The following is a 22533-nucleotide window of genomic DNA, read 5'->3' as shown; positions in this document are numbered from 1 at the left end:
TTAGTTCATGATAATAATAAAAAAAATTATGATTTATAAATTTAATTTAGTAGAATAGCTAAAATTTTAGTTTATATATTTTAATTTTATTTTTTATATTTTTTATGTATTTTTTATGTACTCTTTTAATTTTATTATCGTATGATAATTGAATTTGACTTGTGGATTTGACGGGTAATGAGACTTATAAAGACTAATGTGTAAGAGGAACGGCTTAAGGAAGCGCAAAATGTCAGATTCTTTAGGTATACACCATTATTCTTATCTTTCACTATTCTTAATAAATATTTAGTGATATTTTCTTCTGGAAGAAACTCAAAATTGACACATTTACTTTAAGATTTTTTAGGCATGTCTACTTCTTTTTATTTTATTTTCGATGTGTATATGAGAACACCCAACTTTGATAATGCTCTTACCTAACATATAGAGAGTGACTCTAAAACTTTGATGTTTCTGCACATCAGTCAATTAGAGAAGGAAAAAAAGGTATTTTTCCTGAAGGTAACTTCTTATGTTCTTGCATAAATTGCACTTTTGCAAATTGTTATATTATATAGCACGGGCTTTATTTTGTTGCAGATGAAGGAATTAGAGGACTTCATTCTTGAAGAGCTTTACGAGAAGAGCTCAGAGAGAGGCTGACTGTGAGAGAGACCAAGAGTTTGTTTGTAATGCAAGCAATTAGAGATGATAATAATAAAAAAATTTACGATTTATAAATTTAATTCAGTAGAATATTTATAATTTTAGTTTATATATTTCAATTTTATTTTTATAATTTTTTAATAAAAAATATATAACAATATTTTTTATTTTTGTATATTTTCTATGTACTCTGTACGTACTCTTTTAATTTTATTATTGTATGATAATTGAATTTTTAAAAAATCTTCATTCTTCAGCAGCTAATTCTTTAATGCCACATTTTCTCTTATGTAATATGTATTATTTGGGGATCCCGTTAGGGAGACAATGAACTATTTGTACAATGGCTATTGAGTTACAAAATAAACATCTCTCATACTATCTAAAATAATCATCCGAGTACTATGGATAATAAACATCTTCCTAAAAACTTAAACTAATTTTGGGATTTATGGTTTAGGAATTTAGGGTTTAGGGTTTTAGGGTTTTAGGTTTTAAGGTTTTGGGTTTAAGGTTTTAAGGTTTTAGGATTTAGGGTTTAAAATATTTTACACTGTAATATGTAAATACATCAAAATTAAACTCATAAAAATAATACTTCCGTATGTATTTACATAATACTCTGGAAGTAGATGTGATCAACAAAATAATAGTCTTATGTATTAAGATTATTATTTACAATCCGCTAGTTCGCTTTGGAGGTCTTCTCGGACATCCTCGTCCTCTAAATGTAACTGCCTTACCCTAAATAGTAGCTTGCAGCACTCGAACAGGAGTTGAGAAGCTAGCTTCTGTAGTTGCAAAAGATTGCCCATCACTAGCTCCAAGGATTCACTAGCTCCAGGGGATTCAGATCCCTATGACATGGGGAATCCGAACTCTTCTCACCAATTGCAATTGATTGTTTGATTCGGAGATAGAGAGTTGCCTGGCGAATACCTCCGATGCGAGGTCCAGGAACTTCCGCTGTAAAGCGGAGCAGTTATTCGTGGCATCGATGACCACAGCCTTTGAGCGGGTACAGAGCATGTCAAGCTCCTAGGCCGCGTCGGCTGTGGCCTTTCTTTGCCACTCTTGTTCCTTCATCTGCAACAAAATAAAATCCGTGTTATATAATATAACACGTTGCAAAAGTACAATTCATGCACGAACATAAGAAGTTACCTGCTGACAAAGCATAGCTGAACTCTGTTCCTACTCTTTAAGTTTGTTCTCGAGCTCCTTCATCTGAATAATGAACATAAAAATCGTTACATACCCGAGAGAGAATGCTGAGTAATAAGTGACAATAAATTCTAGTGTAACATATATTCAACAGAAACTAAATTTATAGGAAAAATACCCTTTCCTCCTGCTTTTTGCAGGTTTCTTCTTTTATTTTCAATTTCTCCGACAACTGAAAAATTTGTTTTTCTAACTGGTTTTTTATGGATGTCTTCAACTCAATCTAGCCTTCAAGTTCTTTAGTTTATATATTTCAAATTTATTTTTATAATTTTTCAATAAAAATATATAACAATATTTTTTATTTTTGTATATTTTCTATGTACTCTTTACGTACTCTTTTAATTTTATTATTGTATGATAATTGAATTCTTGAAAAATCTTTATTCTTCAGCAGCTAATTCTTTAATGCCACATTTTCTCTTATGTAATATGTATTATTTGGGGATCCCGTTAGGGAGACAATGAACTATTTATACAATGGCTATTGAGTTACAAAATGAACATCTCTCATACTATCTAAAATAACCATCCGAGTACTAGGGATAATAAACATCTTCCTAAAAACTTAAACTAATTTTAGGGTTTAGAGTTTAGGGTTTTAGGGTTTTAGGTTTACGATTTTAGGATTTAGGATTTAAAATATTTTACACTGTAATCTGTAAATACATCAAAATTAAATTCATACAAAAATAATACTTTCATATGTATTTACATAATACTCTGGAAGTAGATGTGATCAACAAAATAATAGTCTTATGTATTACGATTATTATTTACAATCCGCTAGTTCGCCTTGGAGGTCTTCTCGGACATCCTCGTCCTCTAGATGTAATCCTCGTCTTCTAGATGTAACTGCCTGCCTGGGTAGTAGCTTGCAGCACTCGAACAGGAGTGGAGTTGAGAAGCTAGCTTCTGCAGTTGCAAAAGATTGCCCATCACTAGCTCCAGGACATTCAGATCCCTATGACATGGGGAATCCGAACTCTTCTCACCAATTGCAATTGATTGTTTGACTTCGGAGATAGAGAGTTGCCTGGCGAATACCTCCGATGCGAGGTCCAGGAACTTCTGCTGTAAAGAGGAGCAGTTATTAGTGGCATTGATGACCATAGCCTTTGAGCGGGTACAGAGTATGTCAAGCTCCTGGGCCGCGTCGGCTGTGGCCTTTCTTTGCCACTCTTGTTCCTTCATCTGCAACAAAATAAAATCCATTTTATATAATATAACACGTTGCAAAAGTACAATTCATGCAAGAACATAAGAAGTTACTTGCTGACAAAGCATAGCTGAGCTCGTTCCTGCTCTTTAAGTTTGTTCTCGAGCTCCTTCATCTGAATAATGAACATAAAAATCGTTACATACTTGGGAGAGAGAATGCTGAGTAATAAGTGACAATAAATTTCAGTGTAACATATATTCAACAGAAACTAAATTTCTAGAAAAAATACCCTTTCTTCCTGCTTTTTGCAGGTTTCTTCTTTTATTTTCAATTTCTCCTACAACCGAAAAATTTGTTTTTCTGACTGGTTTTGCATGGATGTCTTCAACTCAATTTGGCCTTCAAATTCTTTAATTTATATATTTCAATTTTATTTTTATAATTTTTCAATAAAAAATATATAACAATATTTTTTATTTTTGTATATTTTCTATGTACTCTTTACGTATTCTTTTAATTTTATTATTGTATGATAATTGAATTCTTTACGTACTCTTTACGTAATATTTTAATTTTATATAGTCCTATAATTTACTCCTCTATTCAACTTTGTTCCCTTCATGGTAAATGTCTTTCCTGTTCCTGTTGGCCCATAAGCAAATATGCATACATTGTAGCCGTCCAACACAGATGTTACCATTGATAAGGCATCAGCAAAAACATCAACTGTAGAAACAAAGCAACACTGTCCATTTACGAACCACCAAATTCCAGATCTTGCACAATAAAATAAAATATATAAAATAGTACTAATAAAATAAAGCTTTATATGTATACCTTGATCATCTTTTGGTGTATAAACTCTGTCAAATTTGAATTGTTTTTTTTGACATACTAGTTGTCAAAATTTCATCCTTTGCTGCACCAAAATTCAAAACTAGTACAGCCAGCGGAGATCTCGTCCTTATTTAAGGGACAGCAACGGCAGAAAACCCTAATGTTCCCTAATATTCTTAACAGAAATGCGTTAGTGCCTTTGGCTTAGAATACTCTTCAAATCAAAACAACTTGGGAGATTCTACTATGCTGAACCCATTTCCTTTCTTTACATGCTGATGACAAATGGAGAGGCTGCTGCGATGACACGCGTTGAGAGAGACTGCCCAGGAAAGCTAGCTTTCTGCTTTGCAACAGAATATGGGTCCCACACACTTTTATCTGTCGGTTACTTTTCAGGTGTTTATGTTTCTAACGTTGGATTAAGTAAGGTGTTAATTTTTTTGTTATTAAGGTTGGTAGTTGTTGCAAAAGTGTGATGGGTTATTTTACAAAAGAAGGGTTTGGGTTTAGCCAAAAGAGGCCTTTGTCTTATTACTAATAATGGATTGTAAGACCACCAAAAAAGAGGATTGGATTAGATTGACCCAAAAAAAAAAAGAGGTATGTTTATCATGTTACAAAATATTTTGTTTTGCTGAAAAGTCTTAAATAAGAATATCATAAAAAAAAGCCTATAATAATGTATAATTTAATAATAACTATAACAACATTATTAGTAAATAATTGTCTTACTAATAACCATCATGAATAAAAATAAAAATTTTAAACATTTTTTCTCTAACAATTACAATATTTACATCACACCAACATATTCTATCACTAAGACAAATGTTGGCAGATTGATTTAAAACTTTGTTTACATAAAAGATGAAAAAATAGAAGGAGATAAAAAGAGAAAAAAAAATGACCACCTAAAACTTGGGAAAAAAAAATTCGGTTTTTAATGTCTTAATGGAAAAAAGAAAAAACAGGTCTCAGGAACAACATAACTAGGAATATCATTATTCATTATTTCTGTTGTTTTTTCATAAATACAATAAAAAATTATATTCTAAAATTATAGACTGTTTGCAAAATTAAATTATTGAACAATAATATTTAATACCATAATTATTATTTCTGTTATAGGCCATACTATGTATATCAATAATTTTTATTGATTATTTAATTTTATGATTATTTATTTTCATAGCTTTCGTATTTTTATTTTAATTTATTTTTATAATATTTTTTTTTACTTTTTTCCCCCTCATATTTATGTTTCTTATTTTTATTTGAATTTTCATTCACTTATTTATGTTAATTGAAATTATTAACAACTTAGAAAAAATAAAAATTATAAATGTAGCGATAAGAAAATCGAGTAATAAAATAACTGGGAGTACCGTACTATCTACGATACAAGTAAATAAAGGTGATTGTTATTGACAATTTATTTTTAAAAAATGATCTTTAATTTCATAAAAAATAAATTAACACTTCATTTTCAATTCAAAAATTATATTATCACTATCTTTTATCTTGCCAACAAATATGGTCACAACTTTAATTATTAAATTATACATTATTATAGGCTTTTTTTTATGATATTCTTATTTAAGACTTTTCAGCAAAACAAAATATTTTGTAACATGATAAACATACCTCTTTTTTTTGGGTCAATCTAATCCAATCCTTTTTTTGGTGATCTTACAATCCATTATTAGTAATAAGACAAAGGCCTTTTTTGGCTAAACCCAAACCCTTTTTTTGTAAAATAACCCATCACACTTTTGCAACAACTACCAACCTTAATAACAAAAAAATTAACACCTTACTTAATCCAACGTTAGAAACATAAACACCTGAAAAGTAACTGACAAATAAAAGTGTGTGGGACCCATATTCTGTTGCAAAGCAGAAAGCTAACTTTCCTGGGCAGTCTCTCTCAACGCGTGTCATCGCAGCAGCCTCTCCATTTGTCATCAGCATGTAAAGAAAGGAAATGGGTTCAGCATAGTAGAATCTCCCAAACAACTTTTGCTTATAGAACATGTAAGATGTACCTTTAGACTCTTGAAGTTCATTGAAGAGCTTTTTTCTCTCTGTCATCTCTTCATTGCACTTCACTTTGAGATCTTCACACTGCTTAACTGCAAAAAGTTTAGTCCCTTAAATATTTTTGTAATATTTCAAAACCAAAAAAGTTAAGTGCAACTCAACTCTTGACTAAAGAAAAAAAGAGAACAAGTGTATTACTCAAGCATACCCAATTTGGTGGTTAATTTTTACCATGGTGGTCGGTTCATGTATGGCCATTGGTGTGTTTGTATTCACTTTCATGTTTTCATATCTCAGCCAACTTTCATATCCTCATCCTCGTCACCACTGATGCGGCTGCAGGAGGATGTGAAAGTGACTGCAACATGAAAAACATGAAGAAGTGACCAACGCCTAATGATTAGACATATTGACAATAGTGAAGATGAGTTCCCTGCTTCTACATACAAAGAAAAATTACGGCCAATTTCTACTGTAGCCCTGCAAAATTACCAAGAAGTGCAAAATTACCAAAAAGTGACCAGCATCAGTGATAGAAAATGTGAATGAGAAAAGTAGTATGAAGGAAAATGTATATAATATTTTATTTAAGAAAAATATTATCTACAAAATTATAAGAAAACGTCAAGTTTCTTATGTATATTTGATAGGGGCTGAAACATCTATATACTTCAATCACAATTTCAAAAGGAGAGGGCATGCCTTAAACTTCACAGCTCAAAAGAAAACTTCGCATGAATAGAAAAAAAAAACCCAAAAAATTTGGATCCTTTCTGAAACACAAAAAATAGAGAAAACCTATCATAGAAGAAAGGGAAAAATCAGAATCACTTGCAACAATCCAAGCGCAAATGAAGCAGAAAGTTTTCACATTTCAATTGAAAAGGATAAAAAACAAAACGATAAGTTTTTGGTTTTCGAAGAATCAAAGAGCAATTAAAGTTACTGTTTTGAACGGAATGGAGGAACGAGAAAAGCTGGGAGAATGCTTGTGTTGTTAAAGATCTACCAAAATCACTTTTGACAGCAAACACAAAGTTTAAAACAAATTACCACCAGTTTAAACAGCTACTAGTATTATCATGGTCACACTTTGAAATCACAATCGACATTCTAATCTATTCTCATGATGAAGTAAAGATATATTCAAATTGTCATTAAACAAACTCCATGAGAACTCAGTTTCATCTCTTGAAAATAAAAAATAAAACAAAAATAGAACTAGAACATCGTGAACAGAATCATAATCACAGAAATTGAAATCATTACCATAAAAACAAATTCCAAAATTTTTTAACCCTCTTAAAACAAAACCCAAAAAAAATTCAGACAACCAAATAAACAGAACCAACAAAAAAACTTGAATGAAGTCAATGAAACAAATTCATACAAAAAAACCTTAACAAATATGTAGAACAGAAAAGCTTGAAGAAGAAGGACGGAAGGAGTGTATTGGGGTTGTTGTGTGTGTGTTGAAGGAGTTGGGGGTCAGGAGGGAGTCAGGAGGGAGTCACGGGCTGGGTTGAAGGGATGTTGGTTATAAGGAATAAGTGTGGTCAAAGGTGATCCAACATATTTATGGTGCTTAAATAATGTGTTGATGAACTTATATATTTATGTAGTTATTTATCTTTTACTGAAGAAAAATATAAAATAAAATTACAAAAGAAAAGAGAGAAGCTTGTGCCAAACTTCTTTATTATCATTAAATATGGATTTTCTAATTCCAGACAATTTAATTAAGTAGATTTGTCCTCATCAAATAATTACTGCATTAAAGTAATGCATATGTTGTTCATAAAACATTACTAATTATTTAGCATTGTTTCTTTTCTCTTTGTGCTTAACGTTTTCTGATGGCCAAATATCTTAATCAAATTTCCAACGGAGTCATTAATCTAATTTGTTAGGTTGACTTAACCTTCATTCAATTTTTATGGAGGGAACTGAACCTGCTCTACCTAATTGCACTGAAAGGTACATAAATCTGAAAATTACTGGTGGCAGTAGTCCGTACTAATATGTATGGCAGAAAAGTGGCTCATTTATTTATTATTTGGATGTCACTGAATAAGTTTGGTGAATCATTAATTATGATCCATCCAACCTAGTTTAACTTTCAATAAATTATAGAAAGATGATCAGGTGTACTAAGAATATTAGTATTTTAGTTATTTTAACCGTTGATCTAAATTACAAAAAATATATATAATATATATTAATAAAAATCAACTGTTAAAATAATTAGAACATCGATATTTCTGGACACACCTGATAACTTTCTTAAATGTGGCTTTCACCATTCCCACCAAGTTTGACCTTCATTAAGGTAACATGGATTGCAGAGATTTTTATTTTTAATATTAGGATAGAAGGTGAGTAATACGCAGAAATGAGGCTTCGAATGTGTTATGCATAGATATGAGTTTAATAATTAGTATATTCAGAAATCGTTAATAACGATTTTAATCAAATTGTGATTAACGATTTTTATTAGGAGAGAGAGTGTGGAAAAAGAACCTGGAGGCGTTGGATCAAGTAAGAACGGCTAGGATCAATAAATAAAATGAATGTACCGATTTGGTGGGAGGTGAGCAGAGAGACAGGGTATAGCAACCGCAAGATGGACGATCTATGGCTGGGAAGCATGAATCAAATCGGTACTTTCGATTTGATGCTGTATCTACGTGGCTCGCATGCGGTGAGTCCCTGTGTGGTCAGTCTGTGAGTTCTCTCTCCCAGAAACTCTCACTCATCATTGAGAAGTCCAAAATACCAAAACACAAAATGTGTATTAACTCTTTGCTCTCTATTTCGGTTCCTTTGATTTGAAGTGCCATTGTTTCCATATGAAGGTTGCATGTGAGGTGGAACTCTAGATTTATCATTTTTAAGATGGGGAAGAAAAAAATCTCAATGGATAAACATATTGTGAAATATCTTGATTATCCATTATATGTAAGTACCTTTTTTTGTCTATAAAATTATTTGCGACGTCCGACTCAATGGTGCAGTCCTTTTGTTCCTCATCTGCATTCGGATCAACGAAATCGTAATTTCCTTCATATTCCTTTTCGCTGTCACCGTTATAACTTTCCCCATCATGATCGTCTTGTTCCACCGTATTCGGTAATTGGTCAAACTCCACATACAGCTCAATAACAGATACTCGTGATCGGACTTGATAATAGATTGAGAACATCTCTTGCAGACTTGTGTCATCATTGATGCACATCGCATGAAATTGAACGAATCCACCGAATACTAATATAGGTCGTCTGTATAAAATATTTGTCACTCTCTTTGGCATGTGAGGACTATATTCTGACAAATATAACTCTTAAATTCTTCGAACGACGCCATAAAAGAAAGAACAGATATACAAGGATTATTACACATAAATATCACACCTTCAGCTGTTTCAAATAAAATTTGCCCATTATAATAAATTTTAAAACTAATATTATTATTCATTTTTGTGATCACGAAAATTATATTTCTATTATAATTTTTAACACGAATTAACGAAATATCACCGTATCAAAATAAAATATTTATATAACTAAAATAAACAAAAAAAATTTACCCAATAACAAACAACAAAAAAAATTGCTTGCACACAGCAAAGAAGAGAAACAACAAAAAAAAAGTAAAAGTAGAAGAAGAGCATTAGAAAGAAAAAAAGAGATCGAGAATTGCAAGACATTACATTCACGCACGCATTCTATATATAAAGAAGTTAATAAATAAATCGTTACTCAAGTTTACGAATTAAATAATTTTAAAATAAAAAAAATGAAATCGGCACTAACGATTTCAAGTTCCATAGGTTCAGAAATTATTTTTGTCTTACTTAAAATCGTAACTTCCATTTTTTTTTATCTTTTTTGTCCTATTCAGAAATCGATAATCTCATTTTCACAGTTTTTTGTCTTTTCTGAAATCGTTAACAACGATTTCTTATTGTATTTATTTAACTCCCATATCAATGCATTACACTAAATTAATATAATATCTCTGTATTACACATATGCTTTGATAATATCTAAAAAATTTAGCCTGGATTGCACGTTCTTATTTTATTAACAAAGGAATAACATCACCATTATGGAGGTGACTCTCTTTTGCACTCCAAGGATATTTTGAGTGAATAAAAATTAAGGTTTTATTTATATATTACCACAAAAAGAAAAAGAAAATGAAAATGATAATCATGTTGTAAAATAAGGAAACTATGTTAATAAACTAATAAAGCATGGCTTAATTTAATAAATTTTCAGCAAGAATAATAATAGAATATTCCTCTCCCCTCATTCATCTTCAGAAGTGTTTTTTTTCTTTTTTTTTTCCCTTCAGAAGTGTTTTTTTTTCTTTTTTTTTTAAGAGCAACTTAATTGTATTTATTTTAATTATTGTAGTAAACAATAACAAATTTCACTAATTGATTTGAAAAACAGTCAAGAGACAGAAATGATCACGGGAAAAAACCTCATGTCCTAAAAGTAGAACTATGGAGAAGAGATTCTTAAATTCCACTAAGAAGATGACAATATTTTTTGAAAAAAAAAACAGAAGCATTGCATTCCAAGCTGCTTTTTGAAGTGATCTGGCCCATTTAAAATTTTTCTCTTGAAATATGGACTGACAAGTGACAATTAATGGAGAAGGAACCAATAATCATAAAATTATAAATTTACCTTTTACTTAACAAAGAAATAAAAATGTCCCACTTCATTCTCTTTCAAAATTCAAAAACCGTGTCTAGCCAATAATAGAGAAAGATAATTTTTAAAAAATATTAATTATTAGGTACAGTTTAATTTTTTTCATTAATTATATAAAAAATTCACTATGATAAACATTTTATATTAATCAGTATTTAATTAAATTTATTTTTTTAGATGATATTTTAAATAAAAATGAGACATTATGCAATTAAATCTAGCAATATATAAAACGTTAAATGTTGTGAAATTAAACATAACTTCCATATATAAATTAAGAATCTACTTGTTCTCAAAATATTTTTTTATTCGGTTTTTTCATTTTTCTAAATTTTTATTTTACCGTTTTCAAAACTACATTAATAAAAACTAATTTCATGTAACATGGTCAATTTAGCGATTCATTACAGTAAACACCAAACTAATTTGGTGATGAGTTTTCAGGGATATATTTTCCAATAATATTAATCTCCCCTCATTCATGATCCATGTGTGGCCTCTATATAAAACTGTTGCATGCTATTACATAACTTAAAAATTTTTCATTTATTCATTTAATTTATATTACAGATATATTAAAATATTTTAATTTTATCCCTACAAATAAATAATAAATCCATAATGGACAATAAACAAACTAACACAAATATGATATTAAACTATAGGGTAAAAAATAGAAATAAACCATGGGAGGAAAGTTGTTACATGAATAAGCGAAATTGAAGATTGATTCACGAATGAGCCAAAGCATACTTATATGTAATTCGAACTTATTTGGTTCGAACTACATTTGCATATAAATCGAACCTATTTGGTTCGAACTACACACACATAATTCGAACCTAATTGGTTCGAATTACACACGAATAGGTGTCATCACATAATTCGAACCTAATTGGTTCAAATTACTCATGATTAAGTGCCACCACAAATTTGAACCAATTTGGTTCGAATTACGTACAATTGGGCTATATAAGGAGTTCGAATCAAGCAAATTTGAACCACTTCTCATTTTCCATATCCCACCAAATCCCAGAGAAAACGACCCAGATTTGATCCGAGAAATAGTAGAATCGAAGACTCAGCTGATGGGGGACGATCCTGCAAGGCTGTACCGGTTGGACTGGATTGCTCATATAGCCGGGGTCATCAACGACGAGGTTAGTACAAAGAAAATTTTGTGCACTCGGTTTATTTGAGTTAGTGGTTTTGCATGTGGTTTTAGTGGCAGTTTATGTTAGTGGTTTATCGTGGTGGTATTGCAAATGGTTTATATTAGAGGTTTTGCATGCGGTTTAGTTGGTGGTTTATGGTAAGTGATTTTTTGTAAGTGGTTTTATATGCGGTTGTATTAATGGTTTATGTAAGTGGTTTATGTTAGGTGGTATTGTTAGTGGTTTATTGTAGTGGTATTGCAAATGGTTTATTTTAGTGGTTTTGCATGCAGTTTAGTTGGTAGTTTAGGGTAAGTGGTTTTTTGTAAGTAGTTTTATATGCGGTTGTGTTGATGGTTTATATAAGTGGTTTATGTTAGTGGTTTTATATGCGGTTGTGTTGATGGTTTATGTAAGTGGTTTATTGTGTTAGTTTTTTTTTTTTTGTTACCAGTATTGTATGTGGTTCTAATAATGCGGTCCATTTAATGCGCAGCCACATCGATGCATCAGGAGCATGCGGCGGCAACAAGGCATGCCACTCGATGAGCGTTATGTTCCCTACTTGCAGATGGTCGGGTTATACCATCTGACTAGGCTGAACGATAGATGGTTCCGGTTAGATGAGCCCCTTGTCAGCGCCTTCGTCAAGCGGTGGCGTCCTGAGACGCACACCTTCCATATGCCTTTCGGAGAGTGCACGATCATGCTTCAGTACGTGGCGTACCAGTTGGGGTTGGCAGTGGACGGGCGTTATGTCAGCGGTTGCCTTACAGATTTCCATATGTATATCGAGGGTGGACGTCCAGCTTGGGTGTGGTTCGAGGAGTTGCTTGGAGTGATTCCTCCTCCGAGCCACGTTCAGAAGTTCGTAGTAAACTGCACCTGGTTCCAAGAGACTTTCGGAGAGTGCCCCGAGGGAGCCGATGAAGAGACTGTGCGGCGCTTTGCTCGTGCATATATTATGATGTTGTTGGGCACTCAGCTGTTTGCCGACAAGTCCGGTGTAAACCCCGGTTAAATTAGTAGATAATTAGTCAATAAATTAGTTTTTAATAAGGAGGATTAAAAATGCGAATATTATATCAAAATAGGGTAGAGCTCATCGAAACAAGAATTTTGACACTAATTTCGAAGAAAACGGTCCAAGTTTGGACCGAAAGGACCGAACCGATTGAACCGGACCCGAACCGGGCTGTCGGTTCAACTGGACCAGCCCTATTAAATGAACCCAGCTTTGTCTTCTCCTTCATTACTGCTAGGGGTGTTCAAAACCGATCTGAACCGAACTAAACCGACGGAGCGAACCAAAAACCGAACAAAATCGAAAACCGAAAAAACCGAAAAAATGTATTTTGCTGTTTTTTGCGGTTCGGTTCGGTTTTCGGTTCTGACTATGAAAACTCGAACCGAACCGGTAACTAAAGAAACCCTAAAAAAACCATTAGTTAACCCAACCCATTAGACAGCCCATTACCCCACGGCCCACCTCCCCACCCCCTTCAGAAAACCTAGCGTCCCCATTACCCCTCCCTTCCTCGTCCTCCCTCTGCTCCGCGCCTCCGCCATTGTTGCCAGCTTGCCTCTGGACAACACCAACCCTGACTTGTGTCCCTCGGCCCTGTTCTCTTCCTCGTAGCACGGCTCTCTCTCCGTCGTCCTCCCCGGCACGGCTACGCCATCGTCCTCTCCCAGCAGCATGCCATCGTCCTCCACAGCTCCACGAAGGCCGCAGCAACACACCGTAGTCCTTGTAGTGCCTCTCTCTCCATCGTCCTTTCTGCACTCTGCCACTCTGTCTATATCAGCAGATTATCAATAATGGAGCCTAAGTCAGGTTGGTTCTTCTACTTCTGATCCAGCCACTTGTTATTTTTTGCTTATTGATTTTCTCTGTTCTATTGATTTTATTTACTGTTCTGTGTTCTCTCTTCTGTTCTAATTTTTGCTGGCTGCTGCTACTATTATCTATTTTTTTAATTTGTTATTATTATTGATTATTGATTTTAATTTGTTAATTAATCATTATTATTGCTGCTGCTACTGTAACTGTTATTGTTAATGGTTTATTCTTATTATTGCTGCTGCTAATTCATTTGAATTTGAATTTGTTAATCTATTAGTTAAAAAAGGGAGACTCCAAATGCAATTTTGGTGGTATTTGTGTGGTTTTGATGAATTAGTGGTGTGATGAGGTTGAAAATAGATAGCCGGTATTATTGTAAAAATTTTAACGGGGGAATTCTTTCTTATTGGTCTGATGGCTGCTACTATTTTTTGCTTTTAACTTGTTATTAATTCAATGATTTATTGTTATTCTGTTTTTGGTTTTGATTCACTGTTATGTTGATATTTAATGTTGTATTTGTGATTTTTTGCAGTTTGATCATAGTATGAGGGATAACATTGGTGAAACTGAAGGTGGAATTGGTGGATATGTAATATTGTAATGCTTTCAATGCCGTCAAACAGCACCGGCGGTGCGGCTCTTTTGGTTCTGTTCTTTCTAATTTGTTCTTGCAGCTTTGGTAATTTGTGGTTCTGTTTGACAATTTCTGTTTGAAAATTTGTGGTTCTGAATCCTTTTCTTGATTTTTTTTATCATGACAGGTATAGGATGCATCCAAAGATATGCAAATCCTCTTCACTGCATTTTTATGGAAATAAAGCACAAAATAGGAGCCAATAACGTATATTTGATGGATTGCTGCTGATTGTTGACTTGTTTATTTCATTGTTGCTGCCTTGCTGGTTGTTCTGTTGAATTACTGAATTAGTTTTGAGTTTTGAAGTGATTTAGTATGATTTATCAAGTGTTGGAGGTTTTGAATTACTGAATTATTGTTGAATTACTTTATTGTTGGTATTGTTGCTGCTTGGTTAATGATTTTGTAAATTGCTTGATTTTGTAAATTGTTTGTAAATTGATTTTGTTGTTTAATGTATTTCTTTAGTAAGTTTGATGTCAGTTCAAGTGAGAATATGGGTGACACCGGATTGTTGATTTCAATTGTGTAGTTGTGTTTGACGATTTCAATGTATAAGACTTTGTGAAATAGTATTTTAGTATTTTGTTTGAATTGATTGAAAAACCGAACAAACCGAACTAAACCAAACCGATTTTAATTGGTTTGGTTTGGTTCGGATGGCCTCGACAAAAAAACTGAACCAAACCAAACCGTAGCTTAATTAGACGATCGGATCGGATGACATTTCTCTTAAAAACCGAACCAAACCCCACCGCGAACACCCCTAATTATTGCAGCAACGAAGCTTTCAGCTTCCAGGGAGAAGAGAAATGAGAAATATCCCGTAACCCTTTTGTTAATTTCCAACTCCCGTAACTTCTCTGTCCGAGCTCCAATCGTCGCACCATTTGCGGCCACGCGTTCAACGCGTTGAGCTCTACATTTCTACCGGAACAATTTCATAGGTAACTTGCTATTTCACTTCAGCCTCTCATTTCCCTAATTTTCGAGTTTTGAGAAGGGGTATTGAATTTCTTTGATTTCTGATGTTTTAGGATCCAATTAGCTTGAGAAAAACGTTTACTCTTGCTTATGTGAAGCTTGGGTAAGGTGAGGATACGATAATTTTATTTTAATTTCATTGAATTTGAGCTTTGAGTATTAAATTGGATATATATGTGTTATGAATGTGTATTAGGTTGTGAATAAATAATTGGAGCTTGAAATTGTGAATACTGGAACTTGGATGAAGCAAATTAGTTGAGGTTTTGAGGGCTGTGTTCTTTTAGGAAAATTGTCTTGGAATAATACTTGGGAATTGGCTAAGGTATGGTTTAGGTTTCTTGCATTTAATATATAATGTTCTGTGAAAACTTAGGCTAGATGACCATAGGATAAGTTGGATTGCATGTGTATATTTAATATTTAGTATCCTGTTGATGAATATGGTTGGTTTGATGCTTGAGGATTAATCGGTGATTTAGTGAATTATTGATTTTGAGGTATAATTATTGTGGAGGTTGTTGTGATAATGAGGTATTTTGTGTTATGAGCCTAGGATTTGTGAACTATGATTCTTAGTTGAATTTTGGTTATTGGATTTGAATTTTGTATGAGTATAATTGTTGATCTGAGGTAGATTTATTGTGGTGATTGTTATGATGATAAGGAAGGGTATGTTGGATTGAACAAAAAGCAGGTTTGGACCCGAAAAGGGTGGCAAAGTCTGAGTTTTAGAGGAGATGCTGCCGAAATTTTATAAAATTAGAGATTTTGTTTATATGATTATTTAAAAAGATTTAGATTCAAAAGTTATATGGTTTGATTTAGAGTTACTAAGAAAATGAGTATGTTTTAAGTTTGATTCATTTAGAAAAGAATGAACTATGTTTTGAATAGGAACTATTGATGGACGGAATGGGAGGTGTGACAATGAAGGATAAGGATTGAACATAATTGACGTATAATGATGAATGAGATGCGATTGAGAATGATGTGGGTGTTGATAAATTATAATTGAATTATTTATATGGCTTATGAATTTGAATAATCTGAGATACGAGATTCCCTGGATCAAGTGTCGTGGCTTGCCACCACATGTACCAGGTTGAATACTCGATACTCTGTTGACTCTACGACGTAAGTGTGACCGGGCACTATATAAATTCCCGGGTATGTTACCCCCATTGAGCAATATTGATTATTTGAGATAAAGCTATGCATAGACTCTTGGGGATGCACGTCGGGGGACAGTCTAAGTGCAATACAGACTTGTCGGGTTGGCTGGATAACTGACAGATGAGCCTCATCAGCCATAGGACAGGCATGCATCATATGCCTATTACTTGAATTACTTGCTTGTGCTTTAATTGGGTGTGTCTACATGTACTTGCCATGTTAAATGAGTATTTGTTACCTGCAGTATTTGTAACCTTCTTGTGCTTGCCTTTATGTGTCTATTTGTCTGTGAAAATGCATGATGGAGTTGGAGGTATGGAGGAATGACAGTATGAGATTTAGAATTAAGATTAAGTTAAGTTAGGTATAGATGCTCATAGAAAACCACCTTTTATGGCTTCTGTTTAATACTTTAAGCTCTATAATCTGAGTGTCGGCGTTCTAGGATTGCCTTTGGCATTCCCATGACCTTATATATTATGTGTGTGACACCTTTACTATACTGAGAACCTCCGGTTCTCATTCCATACTATGTTGTTGTTTTTCAGATGCAGGTCAAGAGGCATCTCGTTAGGCGTCTGGACTCTTGAAGCGGAGTGGTTACTGGGTTATTTTGTTATGCTATGCTGTATATATATGTACTTAGCTTTCTCTCCACATAACTTATTCTTTTTGATCCTCCTATAGGTGTATGGAGAGGCAGGATTTTGTTTATGTACATTTGGGTTTTGGATATGTATATATATGTATATATGTGTGTATATTCTCCGGCCAGTCTTGACTTCGCAGGCTGAGTCAGGAGCTCGTTATTTTTTATCTTTGACTCTCTATTCTTGTTTTAGGTTACTTTACACTTGACGGCTGTAGCTTTCTTAGCACGCAAGTTAACTCATTTCTCGAGCGTTGCGCTTTTATATTCGCGATTTTTTTTATTTCCTCTATTCTTCAAGGCTCCTAGCATATTATAATTCTTCTGCTATTATGTGTACTCATTTTATTTTAGAGGTCGTAATACCACACCACCTCTGTTTTACGACTTAAGCATAAAGCTTAGTGTGGTAGGGTGTTACATCCGGCAACCGCATTCACATCAGATGGCTTCCCTACGTAGTTAGGCTTGAGGAGATGGGTTCCTACAGTTGGGGGTCTGCAGCATTGGCATGGTTGTACCGGTGCATGTGCCGAGTGGCAAACAGACATGTGGTGAAGTTAGCGGGCCCACTTCAGCTACTTCAGTCCTGAATCTTCTGGCACTTTCTCAGGTTTAGGCCTGTTGGGTATGATACGTGCAGCTGGCCTTTGGCATCGAGGTACGCTACTCAGGCTTTTCTATTTCAAGTTAAAATAGCTAATGTTCATGTACGCTTGTACTGTATTACAAATCTGTCATACTTCTGATTAAACATAACACCCATGTGCGCTGCAGGTGGTCAGGTTACAGCCCTTCCTACAGCGAGAAGGGTCCTATAGTGCAGAGCACGAGACTAAAGATAGACATGTTACAGCCCAGGAATGTGAGTGTTATTCTGGTTACTTTTATTTGAATAACTAGACATCTGATGTTTCTGTAGAGGGAGTTGGTGTGACAACATAGCTATTTTTTTGTGCAGTTTATCTGGATGCCGTATAGCTCCCCCGAGGTACTTCAGGTTGTGCATCCGAAGGCGTTGGAGCCTTGACACAAGGCGATGTGGCGGTCTGTCACGTCGCTGATATACTTTGCCGTTGTAGAGTGGCATCAGGTAGGTAGATAGGGTTCTACCGCAGTTCGGTGGTGTGCAGCCCCTCCCGCGTCCCGCCCTTAACATCGACCTTCTGATGTCGAAGGACGAGAGAGGCGGTGATCGTTGGTTCCCGTCCGCTTTACAGCATTGGCATATTCTTTGGGAGACCCGTGCGGACCATGTTCTCCGGTTCGATGTTGTTGCCGACCCTGGACCTTCGCACACCTACCTAGACTGGTGGAGTCAGCATGGAAAGAGGTTCTTGTCACCCAAGTTTTATCTGGGGGATCCGAGGGGCGTTCCTATTCTTATCGAGGCGTCACAGAGGGGTCCTGGGCGAGTTCCTGACATGGATCAAGTCGACGACATCCCTGATGAGGGCACCCGTTGCGGGATACGACGATGAGGGCGTGGTGGTCGAGGATGAGGGCATGGAGGCAGACGGAGGGCACCCGTTGCGGGATACGACGATGGTGATCTTCGTGACGTGGACGGTGAGGGAAGGGGTGCAGTCGTGGTTGTTAGTCCCCATCATGGCGGCCTTGGTGGAGAAAGGTACGCCACCGGAGATCCCACTGCCCATGGTGAGGCTGGACTTGGGGAGGGGCCGCTCGAAGATTACTTCGTTGGAGTTCCCCCTGACAACCACACACTTCAGGAGAGTACGCCATGGGTGTGTCCCGGCAGCACGTTTTCAGACTTCCTTGCCGATGTTGGGTATGATGGAGATTTTGGTGGATCCCCCTTCTTAGATGAGATCAGTGCCATCATGCATGATGGTGAGGCTGCCCGTGGGCGGAGTCAGACGACGGGGACACAGGCACCGTTACATGTCGATCTGAATGAGCCTCCCTCCGTGCCTCCTCCTAAGTATTTTGCTTTGGGTGGTACCCCAGCTTTGGCACATACTGCTGGGTCACATTCAGTTGTCGGGCCGTCCTCATCTCGACCGGTACATGTCCAGCCTAGGACGCTTGCATAGCCAGCCCCGCAGGACAAGGACGAGGACGAGGACGACGAGATCGATGATGATGAGCCGCTTATCCGGAGAGGTTAGAGGACACGGGTTCCACGTCGTTGCTTCACGGGGTCGCACCTATTTAGATGATTTCTGTGCCGAGTTGTATGTTACCTATCTTCGTCTATGTATTTTGTTATGTGTTACTTCGTATCCACCTTTAGATGTATGTGTGTGTTACTATGAAAACATATGTAGCATTTTGATATTATTTAATTTCCGCATCATGTCTTAATTAATTTAATTCGTAGACTAATTTATTCCCATGTGTGTTCAACAGACATTTTGTTTAAAACTCCTTAAATGAAATATATTCATCAATTACGATCCCATGCACGTAACATATTCAGGTATGTTCCTTAGTAATTCGAACCATCTTGGTCCGATTTACAATTAGTGGAATTCGAACCAATTAGGTTCGAATTATGTGATGGCACCTTTCATGTGTAATTTGAACCAATTAGGTTCGAATTATGTGTGTGTAGTTCAAACCAAATAGGTTCGATTTATATGCAAATGTAGTTCGAACCAAATAGGTTCAAATTACATATAAGTATACTTTGGCTCATTCGTGAATCACTCTTCAATTTGGCTTATTCATATAACAATTTTTCTTCCATGGTTTATTTGTGTTTTTTACCCTTAAACTACACCCATTCTATTTTACCATAACTTACCTTAATTTTTCTCTCATCAAAACCATTATTTTCTATTTTACCATAACTTACCTTAATTTTTCTCTCATCAAAACCATTATTACCAAAAATGAATTTCTTCCATAATTACCAAAAAAATGACTAGGCCCATTTTTAACACATCTACACAAAACAACCTAGTCTGAACAAGCTTTCAACTTGGCTGATAAAGACAATGCAAAATCATCAATACTTCTCAAGTATACAACCAGTCTCAACCCTACTATGAGCTCATCCTCTTCATCATCACTCAGCGGAATACCAAATTTATTATTTTATTTTATTTTTTATAGAGTGACTTTACTTTACTTAGTTACTTGCATAAGGCTTTGTGGTCCCCTTTTTTCTTTTTCCGGTTACTATTATCCTTCACTTAGGCACGTACGCGTATTTCTATAATTTATAAAAATAGTGTATTATATATAATAAATCTGTGTATAGGAATACCGAAAGTGTTCTTTTTTCTTTTCTTTTTATAATCCTTAAATCTGCTGATGTAAATATATGTTTTATAGTTTGTCATATATCTTTTTATATGTTTTATAGCTAATTAAAAAACAAAATGTCAAACCAATAAATATATGTCATCATATTGTAGAATTGTAAAATCATGTATTCTCCAAAATTGTAATATCCTTTTCAGTTAAGCGCGTTGCACTTTAAAATATTGGGTGATGCTACGGTGCTGAAAATAAGCACCTACTGAAATGAGGTGGTGACAAGGAGAGTGGATACGTGTTGGTATTATTATTGCAGGAGTCACATAAAGTGTGAAGTAGCAGTGGTGGCAGAAATTATGTTGGAAATATTATGTAGTTGTTAATAGTTTAATGAAGATAATTTTTTTGATGTCATTGGACCTAGACATGCTGACTTTATTTTGTAATTGGAGCAAATTATTCTAAAGATTCTATTATTTTATCTTTTTTACAAATTTATTAAACTTTAAAACATAATTTTTTAATTAAAAATTTATCTTTATTATAAAAAACAAATCACATAATTTAAGCATATATATAAAAGTATAAAATAAAATAAAAAATTTAATAAAAAATAATAAATAAATTAAAAAAAGGTGTTTGAAAATTTATAAACCAAGCTACTAAATTCTAAATCCCTAAATTCTTGACAACAAACTCTAAACTTTAATCCGCAATAAAAAAACTCCAAATCCTAACTCAAATCTTATACCCTAAACTCTAAACTGCAAACCTAAATAAAAAATACTAAATAAATAAATTTTAATCATAAATGCTAACTCATAAATCTTGAATCATAAATCACATTTTCTATTCTATCAACAATAAACACTAATTTTTTAATTTTAAACCCTAAATAATATCATATATAGTAAAATATTAATAAAGATATTTTGTATCACTTTTTTAATTAAAAATATTAAAACTTTAATATTTATTTATACAATCCTTTAAAATTTTTTTTTTTCACTAAAACCTAATATTTCAAAATGTCAAATCTAATATTGTAATAAGTAAACGAGTTTCTAATTTTTATGTGAAGATAATTTTGTTTCAACAGGGTTTATTAAATAATATTAAAGTTAATCCAAAATCTTCTTCTATCCTTTAGTAGTCATAAAATCATTTATAAATGTACACTTATAATTTTCATAAGTTGCATTTTGGCCATACAAATTAAATTATGTGAATAGACTAACATACATTAACATAGAATAGACATATAACTAATTTTTATTCAGGACATATACATAATTTTAGCCTTCAATCAATTTATTAATATGAATTATCATTGTTTTTAAATCCTATATATATTCTTCTTTTAGTTTTATTTTCTTAAAAATTTACTATTCTTTTAAATTTTGAATGACTTATTAATTACTTTGTATTTATTATGTTCTTTAATTTTTTTTATAAAAAAATATCAAAATCATCAAATCACAAAACACTAGCAAAAATAATTTTTTTTTAAATTTCTAGAAATTTTTTATTTAAAAGATTGTATACAATAAATATTAAAGTTTTAGTATTTTAATTAAAAAAGTGATACAAAATATCTTTATTAATATTTTACTAAATATGATATTATTTAGGATTTAGAATTAAAAAATTAGTGTTTATTATTGATAGAATAGAAAGTGTGATTTATGATTTATAATTTATGAATTAGTAATTTATGGTTAAATAAGGTTATTTATTTAGTGTTTTTTATTTAGGTTTGTAGTTTAGAATTTATGATAAAAGAGTTGAGTTAGGATTTAGAGATTTTGGATTAGAGGTTAAGGTTTAGAATTTGTTGTTTAGAATTTAGGATTTAGAATTTAACAGCTAGGATTTATGATTTGTTAAATATATTTTTCTCAATTTGTACATTGTTTTTTTATTAATTATATTTATTTTATTTTACACTTTCTTACATATGCTTAAATTATGTGATTTATTTTTTATAATGAAGATAATTTTTTAATTAAGAAATTGTGTTTTAAAGTTTAATGAATTGGTAAAAAAGATAAAATAATAGAAGAATTTATTATTATTATTATTATTATTATTATTTTTATTTTTTTACTGGGATTTATAATTTTAAATCATTATTACTATGATAGCATTACCGTGATTCTATTGATTTTTATGTACAAAACTACAAATAACTACTACATGTTCCAAATATCATGCCATA

General features: G+C 33.3%; 1 protein-coding gene and 1 long non-coding RNA gene across 3 annotated transcripts; one reads left to right on the top strand and one right to left on the bottom strand.

Annotated features, from left to right (window-relative positions):
- Positions 1-1287: 1287 nt before the first annotated feature.
- Positions 1288-7518, bottom strand: LOC107496097 (uncharacterized). Of its 2 annotated transcripts, XR_008001295.1 has the most exons (7): positions 7305-7517; positions 6123-6394; positions 5920-6006; positions 3872-4038; positions 3324-3760; positions 1813-1875; positions 1288-1734 (listed from the first exon to the last, which is right to left on the bottom strand). It is a non-coding gene; the product is annotated as an uncharacterized LOC107496097 (long non-coding RNA). The 2 variants fall into 2 exon arrangements; XR_001593569.3 differs by having other exon boundaries at positions 6123-7518.
- Positions 7519-11726: 4208 nt separating this feature from the next.
- On the top strand, positions 11727-12813 carry LOC107496052 (protein MAIN-LIKE 1-like). The gene is made up of 2 exons (XM_016117255.1): positions 11727-11798; positions 12289-12813. The coding sequence occupies exons 1-2, from the start codon at positions 11727-11729 to the stop codon at positions 12811-12813; spliced, it is 597 nt and encodes a 198-aa protein (XP_015972741.1).
- Positions 12814-22533: the final 9720 nt, after the last annotated feature.

This window comes from Arachis duranensis, chromosome 7 (assembly GCF_000817695.3).
Source record: "Arachis duranensis cultivar V14167 chromosome 7, aradu.V14167.gnm2.J7QH, whole genome shotgun sequence".
Lineage (NCBI taxonomy): Eukaryota > Viridiplantae > Streptophyta > Magnoliopsida > Fabales > Fabaceae > Arachis > Arachis duranensis.
The sequence above is the reverse complement of the archived record's forward strand: the minus strand, read 5'-3'. Positions and strand labels throughout refer to the sequence as shown.